The sequence below is a fragment of the Ammospiza nelsoni genome, chromosome 8, assembly GCF_027579445.1.
Source record: "Ammospiza nelsoni isolate bAmmNel1 chromosome 8, bAmmNel1.pri, whole genome shotgun sequence".
In the NCBI taxonomy this organism is placed as follows: Eukaryota; Metazoa; Chordata; class Aves; order Passeriformes; family Passerellidae; genus Ammospiza; species Ammospiza nelsoni.
Genome location: NC_080640.1, coordinates 760,345 through 769,576, shown reverse-complemented (window position 1 = coordinate 769,576; position 9,232 = coordinate 760,345). Strand labels below are relative to the sequence as shown.

The 9,232-nt window shown below is 56.7% G+C and overlaps 1 protein-coding gene across 1 annotated transcript; it reads right to left on the bottom strand.

Annotated features, from left to right (window-relative positions):
• Positions 1-477: 477 nt before the first annotated feature.
• Positions 478-7,927, bottom strand: BNIP3 (BCL2 interacting protein 3). The gene is made up of 6 exons (XM_059477448.1): positions 7,835-7,927; positions 5,224-5,398; positions 4,423-4,507; positions 2,227-2,333; positions 1,989-2,138; positions 478-1,366 (listed from the first exon to the last, which is right to left on the bottom strand). Exons 1-6 carry the CDS (start codon positions 7,869-7,871, stop codon positions 1,315-1,317), a joined length of 606 nt encoding a protein of 201 aa, XP_059333431.1. The 5' UTR covers positions 7,872-7,927; the 3' UTR covers positions 478-1,314.
• Between the last annotated feature and the right edge of the window lie 1,305 nt (positions 7,928-9,232).

The following is a 9,232-nucleotide window of genomic DNA, read 5'->3' as shown; positions in this document are numbered from 1 at the left end:
CCAGAGCCCAGCCGTGTGCTCAGCAGAGATCTGCTGCTCCCAGTCCCACAGCAAAGGGAAACAGCACCAGAGCATTCAGAGCTTTGCTCTTGAGGGGGTAGGAAAAATTCCTTCCCGGAAAGGGCTGCCCGGCCCTGGCACAGCTGCCCAGGGCAGGGCTGGAGCCCCCATCCCTGGGGTATTTCACAGCCCTGTGGATGTGGCACCTGGGGACATGGGGCAGTGCTGGCCATGGTGGGACTCCACGGGCTCACAGGGCTTTTCCAGCCTCACCCCTTCCATGGTTTCCAGCTCCTCAGGAGCATCACACCCTGTGTGGGCACTGAGTGCAGGTTACCAGGGCCTGGCTGAGCTTTGCTTGATGCTGTTTCCATGGAAGCATCTCCATTCCGTGTCAGGAAGTGACCAGCGGGAAAGGGGCAGGCAGAGGCCAAGAGCCTCACCAGCCCCTGGAGGAAAAGGAATGAGGAAACTGAGTTCACCAGGAACCTTTTTATTTAAATATATAAAACACGGTATTTTGGCAAACATTCATTTTCTCATTAAATAAGGTAAAATCACGGAAGGGAAAGGCATTGCATCAGTAAAAACCAAGGAGAAGCCCCCCTGTGGTTCATGTGCCCAGGGCTGGGGTCAGGTGCAGATTGAGGTGGGACAGGAAAAGCCTGTAAGCGACAGCCTGCGGTAAGTACAGCAGAGAACCTGGAGTAACTGCTGGGGTTTAATAAATGTCCTGGCAAAAGCAGCGTTTAGTAGGCACTAAATCCAAATTCTACCTCTGAACTAGGACAAACTGATGGAGTTTTACCCACGTGCTCATCTCTTCCCACTGTGTCTCAACACCTTACACTCCCACCGAAGTGAACTAAGCCACACCTACCAGAGGAAAGGCTGCCCGGGGCAGTGAGAGCCCCCGGGAATTCCCGGATCATCCCTAAGGCCGCTCCAGTCTGGGCTGCAGAGCAGGGACATTCCCACCACAGGCACGGGAGGGCGGGATGGACACGGCCCAGCACAGGGGCTGCAGAAAGCTGGGGCTGATTGAAACACGGAGCTGCTCTAATGCTCAGGTACTTCACTAAAAGCACTAAGGGACATCACAGCATCTGCACGTGCTCGTGGGGTTATCCAGCGGGGATTGATCCAGAAGGCTCTACGTGACACGGGAGCTCCAGCGTCTCCCTTCCCATTTTTAGACTAAACTAAAACAGGACACGGACAGGACACACACACGACGGCCACGACCAGCTCCCCTCCTTGCACCTCCTGCGCTCCAGCTGCGGCTGCTCCGCTCCAGCTCCACCCCCGGTGCCTCTAGAAGGTGCTGCTGGAGGCCGTGGTGGTCAGGCGCCTCCCGATGTAAATCCTGCAGCAGGTCAGAGCACACGGTCACAGCCCGGCTGTTTCAGTGCTGGGAATGCCCTCCGTGCCAGGCCCTGCCTCTGCAATTGCCGGCAGGAGCAGCACTGCCAGCTGCAGCCAAGCAGCAGGAACAGAACTGCCCCGGAGCCCAGCCCCGTGACTGCCCCTGGTCTGGTGCCCCTCCCAGCCCCAGGGCCCAGCACCTGCCCCACACTCCTGTGGAAAGGAAACATCCCCCATCCCTCCCAGGAGGGAATTAAAACATCTGCTGAGTAATTTAAAATAATATTAAATATTTTTAAATTTATGTCAGTGAAACTTTAAAATCTATTCAATATTAGCTTTTTGCTTTGCTGGTCTAGTTGTGAGATTAGGAGTCTCATCTCCAGTGGAGCTAAGTGTTGTGTGACTACAGTTCCAGTGTAAAGAATTCCTCATTTCCCTGCCTCTTAATTGTTCTGAGAAATTCCCAAATGGAGAAAATCAGAAACTTCAACCATCCATCAATACCACAGGCAGGAAGCACTTCCTGAATAACCGTCTTGGACAAAGAGGGAATTGGGGATCAGAATCAGGCCTCAAAGAAAGCAGGTAAAAACCTTTTTTTTTTTTCAATTGAACCTTACCCTAGTCCAATGGCCAGCAGGTGAGAGAGCAGCAGGGATGGGAGGAAAACCTTCAGGAACTCTGCAGAGAATATCCCCCCTTTCTTCATGACACTGGTGTTCCTCATGCTGAGCGTGGCTGTGCGCCGGGGGTGCTTGAAGAGGAACTCCCTGGATGTGGGGAAGGAAGGTGAGCTGTGTGCTCAGGCAGCAGCAGGAGAAGCTGCAGGAGCTCTCCAGCAGCTGGGGCAGCACTCACTTGGGCGGGATGTTCTCGGGCCGGCTGGACCAGTCCCAGATCCAATCCGCGTTCTTCCTCAGCAGCCGCTCCACCTCCCTCCTCCTCTCCAGGAAATCCTCCTCGGACTGCAAGCGAGACCAGCAGCACTGAGCAGGGCAGCTGGAGCTGCCAGAGCTCTGCCTGCAGCCAGCACCACTGCCCAGCCCTGGCACCCCCGTTCCCAGCCCTTTCCATGCCCCTTCCAGGGAGTGTTCACATCCCAGACCAACAGCGGGAGCAGGGAGATCCATCCTCAGAGCGGGGTGAGAATGGCAAAGACCATATCCCATATCCAATATCCCATGTCCAATATCCCATATGTGCCCGAGACAAGACTGCCCTGGCAGTGAAATCCCAGAGCCAAGCATTTAATCCTTAGGCACAGTCCCAAAATATCCCCAGTTCCCAGCCCTGATGGGCACCGGCACAGGGATTGGACACTGGCACGGGGATTGCTGCCCTGTCCCAGCCCTAATGGACACTGGCACAGGGACTGGACACTGGCACAGGCATTGCTGCCCTATCCCTGATGGGCACCGGCACAGGGACTGGACACTGGCACAGGCATTGCTGCCCTATCCCAGCCCTGATGGACACTGGCACAGGGATTGGACACTGGCACAGGGATTGCTGCCCTGTCCCTGATGGACACTGGCACAGGCATTGCTGCCCTGCCCAGCCCCAATGGACACTGGCACAGGCATTGCTGCCCTGCCCCAGCCCCGATGGCACTGGCACAGGGATTGGACACTGGCACAGGCATTGCTGCCCTGTCCCTGATGGACACTGGCACAGACATTGCTGCCCTGTCCCTGATGGACACTGGCACAGACATTGCTGCCCTGCCCCAGCCCCGATGGCACTGGCACAGACATTGCTGCCCTGTCCCAGCCCCAATGGACACTGGCACAGGGATTGGACACTGGCACAGGCATTGCTGCCCTGTCCCTGATGGACACTGGCACAGGCATTGCTGCCCTGCCCAGCCCCAATGGCACTGGCACAGGCATTGCTGGCCAGGCTCAGAGCTGGCAGATGCCCCTGGCAGCCCGTGCCCAGCCCCTGGCAGGCAGCACTTCCATCCCTGGCCATCGTGGCAGGCCAGTGAGCCTGGCCAGGGGTGTGCTCACGGCAGAAGCCCCCCAGCCCCAGCTGTGGTGCAGTTACAGCACAAATGCTGAGTCAGGGCAGAGCTCCTGGCTCAGCTCAGCTCCATTCCACACAGCCCAGGCCCTGGGACAAAAATAGATCCTGCTCCCAGAATTCCACCAGCTCTGCATGCACACACACACACAGGATGGAAATAAAACTGTCCAGGCAGCTGGAATTCTCATGGCTTTCTAACTTGGGGTTATTTGTTCTCAAAGTCTAAATAATGATCTTTAAACAGCTGAAGGGTGTTTCTGACAATATAAAATAATAATTTCCACTAATAATTAACTTGCAGTACCACATTTAGCTAACCTAAAGCTGAGTCCTTGGAGTCTGGCAGGAGTTGTAGAAATGATGCAGAAAAATTCACTTCCTTGAAATACTTCCTTCCTCAAAATATTTTGTGAGTAATTTTTTTAATATTAAAAGCTAATTTATTACACTGGAGACTTCAGATTTCAGCCTGTCATCCTGCAATAAGCCCTGTATTGATTAAATATGGTCAATGTACATCATTTCCCCCACTCCTGTTGCAAATGTGTTTATTCATTTTCCTTGCAAGGTAAACAAACCTACAAAGTGAAATCAGAACAGGGAGTTTTCCAAAGCAGCACATATTCAGGTTTGGTATTAATTCTTAAAATACCTGGAATCAAAGCTATGGCAGGGCTTGGAAATTGTGTCTTTTTGGCTGCCATATTTAAGTGACTCTAGAAATTCTTGCTGCTGCCAAAATATCTTTTAGAATTCCTACTGAATTAGTGGAGGTGCATTTCAGCATTGGTGGGGGATGCAGGAAATGCACCCCATCAGCAGCCAAAGGGAGAGGGCAAATCCTTCTGAAAATTCTCAGTACAGATTGGAAAGACCAAACCAAAACATCCCCACGTGTCAGGAACAAACACAGCCAGGCTGGATCTGCCAGGGGTGCTGTGAGCTGTGCAAGTCTCTGCTTCAGCAGCTGCTGCTGCTCCTGCCCCAAGCACAGAGCTGCCCTGTCCCCCAGCACGGTGAGGACCTTACCTGGAAGCTGTTCTTCTCCCCACTGCTGTGGCTCTCTATCTCCAGAGCTCTGTGGCTGTCCTGGGGGGTCTGCGAGCGAGGAGGGCTGCACAGGACAGAGGCACCAGGAAAGGAGGAGGTGAGGTGTTCTGTGAGCCCTGGCAGCAGGGCACGCTGCCCAGGCGTGCCCCAGGCGTGCCCCAGGGGCTGCACGGGGCAGTGCTGCCACCCCAGGCACTGCTCTGACCCCAGCCCTCTGCCCACGCTGCTGGGGAGCCCTGGCACTTGCACAGAAACAACAGGCAGCAAATGAGGAGTGGCAGCAGGGCTTGGTTTGAACCCCCACCTGCCAGGCCATGTCCTGCTGTGGAGTTGAGTCCTGGAGTTTGGGCTTTTCCAAACACCATGTAGGCTGGAGAGCTCACAGCCCATCCAATGCAGCACATGCACTGATGGCACTGCCTGAGCACCTGGCTCAGGGCTGGGCTGCTCTGTGACCCCCTGCACATCTGCCCTGGCTTCCAGGCACACATGCACACACGTGTTCATATGGGAGCACACGCCAAACACACCCTGTGCACACCCGTGTTCACACAAAACACACCCTGTGCACACCCGTGTTCACACAAAACACACCCCTGTGCACACCTGTGTTCATACAAAACACACCCCTGTGCACACCTGTGTTCACACAAAACACACCCTGTGCACACCCGTGTTCACACAAACAGCACATGACATTCACACACCCGTGCAGCATTCCTGTCTCTGCCTCTGGCACACCCTGGGGACCCCGTGGTGACCTGGCACAGCCCTGCTCACCTGTCGCAGTGGGAGCTCTCCCTGGAGCTGCTCCTGCCCGACTCGTGCTGGGCGTCCAGCAGGATCTTCTCCATGTCCCCGTTGTGGATGGACAGCGAGGCCGGCACCTGCTCCTGGCTGCCCGTGGACACGGAGCTGCTGCTGCCATTGCTGAAGTGCAGCTCCACCCAGGACCCTGCGGGCAGAAAGCAGCGCTGAGCACACGGCCTGGGGCTGCAGTGACACTGCAGGGACACGGGCCAGCCCTGCTGCCCAGCCCATAAACAGCCCGGAATGCAAAGGGCAGGCAGCTGGGCCGGGAGGCAGCTGCTCAGCAGTACGCTGTGTTTGTTTCTCTCTGCACACGCAGATCTTGTAGGGTATGTTCAATTTTTATTGTTCAACATAGGTGGCAGTCAGGATAATCCCAAGGACTTTTGCTGCCAAAGTTCAGTTGTTCGTTTGTTGAAATGACTTTGGGCTCAGGGACTGTTTAGTGCAGCCTTTCTCCAGTGCCATTTGTAGGTGCTGCTGTTAAGCAACTGCGGGAGTGTGGCAAGGCTGTCATGGGTTTGCTGCTAGCAGTATATTTAACACGGTCACATGGCCTTTGTTTTCCTAAGGGAGGGAATAACAACTCCCTCCTGGGCAGGGACAGCTCACTGCAGGGCCGGGAGCTGCTCCCTCCCTATGGAATCCTGGAATGCTTTGGGTGGGAGGGACCCCAAATCCCCCCAGTGCCACCCCTGCCATGGCAGGGACACCTCCCACTGTCCCAGGGTGTCCCAGTGTCCAGCCTGGCCTTGGGCACTGCCAGGGATCCAGGGGCAGCCACAGCTGCTCTGGGCACCTGTGCCAGGGCTGCCCACCCTGCCAGGGAACAATTCCCAATTCCCAATATCCCATCCAGCCCTGCCAGGGAACAATTCCCAATTCCCAATATCCCATCCAGCCCTGCCAGGGAACAATTCCCAATTCCCAATATCCCATCCAGCCCTGCCAGGAACAATTCCCAATTCCCAATCTCCCATCCAGCCCTGCCAGGAACAATTCCCAATTCCCAATCTCCCATCCAGCCCTGCCCCTGGCAGTGGGGTGTCCTGTCCCTCCAGCCCCCCAGGAATGAGCTCAGGGAACAGAAAATTCCCGAGTTACACCAGTGCCAGAGGAACTCCACTGTGGAGCAGATGTGGCCCAGCCCCAGCAGTGCCCAGGGAGCAGAGCAGCGAGGACAGGAGCAGGAGGGCAGTGGGAATTCCCTGGATTCTGGGCAGGGATGTCTAGGGAATCAGCAGGGAAAGGAGAGACAGGGCCAGAGGTGCTCGGGCTGCCCAGGGAACAAAGCAGAGCAGGAGCAGCTGGAGCTGCAGGCTCCCTTCCCAGGCACCCAGCAGCACAGGAACCAGGTGGGGAGAAGCCAGAGCAGGGGTTCAGTGTGGAGCAGGAACGTCAGACCAGCAAAGATATCCCAGATATCCTGGCTGGGAGGAGACCCAGGGCTCCAAAACCAAATGGAACAGCACAAAGCCAAACTGCCTCATGTGCATCAACAACACGAGTATCTCCATCCCAAATACACACACCTCCATCTGGACAGCCGAAGTACCACAAAACCTGCTGGATACAAACATTCCAGCCCACCGAGTTTGGAAGAGATGCTTTTCTTCCAATCCTCTTTTCCTTCACAGCTGGTTTGTTGTTGTTTGGGTTTGTTTGGGAATTTTCCCCTCCACGTGACAGGGCCTGGCATGTGGCAGGGAGCGTGTTCGGAGCCAGACAAACCCCTCCCTACCCTTTCCCCCCGAAACCTAGGGAAGCCCAAGTTGTTACCAAAGGACGATCACAACCACTAGAGCTCAAATTAAGACTTTATCTGCTGAACTCTTACTGGGTACAGCCCTGGGAATGCGGGATAAAGCAGGGAGAGGATTGGGATTGCAGCACCAGGGACAGAATACGTGGTTTACAATTTTCCGCTCCTTTCCCTCTCCCTTCTTTTCTTTCCCCTCCTGAGAGAAGGGCTGTGCTGGAGCACATGGAACCGGCTGTGATATCACCAGTTAAAGATAAAAGCAGCTGTTTTTATGAGGCTGGAAACACAAACAGACCGAAGCCCAGGAGAGGCGAAGCAGCCCGGCCAGACAAGTCTCGGGGACGGTCTCGGGACAGAGGGGTCTGTCACGATATCCCAGCCCAGGACACATGTGCGAGCACAGACCAGCACCGCAAAGCGCAGGATCAGCGCTGGGAAGCGTAGTTTTCTTAAGATACAGCTTTCAACGCCGGGAATTAAGAAGCAGAATTCCGCAGAGCGATGAGGATGGCCCCTAAATCGCTACACCCCCGTGCCAGCCGCACTGTGTGTGGGATTTTCCCTTTCCCGGCCAATCCGGGGCTATCCAACACCCGATCCCCGCGACTGACCCAGCCCTGCTCACAGGCACCCCCACCGGGCCCGTTCCCCGGGACGCGGGGCGACGGACACGCACTGCGGCGCGCACATCGGCCACGGCAATCACCCAATATCGCGACACAGAAGGGCCGCGCGCGGGCCCGCCCGCAGCGCCCGGGCAGTGCCCCCCACAGCCCGCAGCGCGGTGCCAGCCCTGCGCGGCGCTGCCCGCGGCCTTACCCTGCAGGTTCTCCTCCTGAGGGCTCTGTCGCGACATGGCTGGCGGGCGGCCGGGCACGCACTGACCGCGCGCCGCCCGCCTCAGCGCACCGTGACCGCCCCGCTGACGTCAGCGCCGCGCCGCCCGCCCATTGGCCAGCGCGGCGGGGCGGGACGGGGCGGGGCAGAGATGGAGCGGGGGGCCGCGCGCTCCCTCAGCGCCCTCCGGGCCGCCATGATGGCGGGGAGGGAGCGGGGCCGGGCGGGGAAACGGGAGAGCGGGGATGGTTCCCGTGGGACATCATCCCTCAGAATATCATCATCCCGCCAGACATCATCCCTCATGGCTCCCGCTCTCTGCCCGCTGAGCGCTCCGCACGGCCCGCGGGCCTCTCGCGCAGCGCTTCAGAGTCACACGGGAAAGGCGGACACGGGGGGGTTTCAAAAGATACACGGAGACATTTCAAAGGATACACGGAGCGAGTTTCAAAGGATTCACGGAGGGGATTTCAAAGGATACACGGAGGGGGTTTCAAAGCAGACACGTCCACTTGCAAAGTCACAGCTTGCGGCCGCTAAGCCAGCCCCGACGGCGAATGATACATGGCCCTAAAATAGGTAATAATCACAGAATGGTTGGGTTGGAAAGGACCCACAAGCGTCATCGAGTGCAACTCTTAGGCCTGCACAAAACAGCCCCAAGAAAATTAATAAATAGTAATAAATAATAGATAATAAATATTTTGGTCTTTAATTGACGCGATGCCATCAGGGCTCTCGACAGCGGCAACCACTGAACTCGTGTTGTTATTTGAAAGCAGATACTGATTTACTGCTGGGACGTTGTAAGGACAAACGCATAAAACCTGATTTTATTTAGCCAAAGTATTAACTCAATTAAAGCATGCAGGCTTTTCTGCCTTGTCTGGAATTGTTTTCACCTGCGCCTTTCTGCAGCCGAGTCACAAAGCCCCAGTGAAATACATCAGAAATTGCGTGTGAGTTGTAAATATTGCCTTATAACCGTCCCAGAAGGACAAGGCCGGGTGTTAGGGGTGTGGGCATGGCACTCTGTGTAGCCGGTGGATAAGGAGGGGCAATGGAGCGGTTCTGTTCCAGCAGGGAAGAGCCGTCCGTGGTAGGAGCAAAGGCCAGGTTTAACCGGGTAACGAGGGCCGGGATCCCGGTGCCTGCGCTCGGGGCCGCTCCCGCTCCTCCCGCGGAGCTCTGCTGCTCCCTGCTGCTCCCTGCTGCCGGCAGCCTCGGGCACGGGGCACCGGGCCGGGCACGGCAGCCTCCCTCCCTGGGCACGGGTACCGGCCAAGGCAGCCGCTCCCCGGGAAGGAGGTTCTGCCTCTGGGACCGGCTCCTCTCCTGCAGCCGGCCCTGCCTCGGCTGTGAGGAACGGGAGGCGCAGCA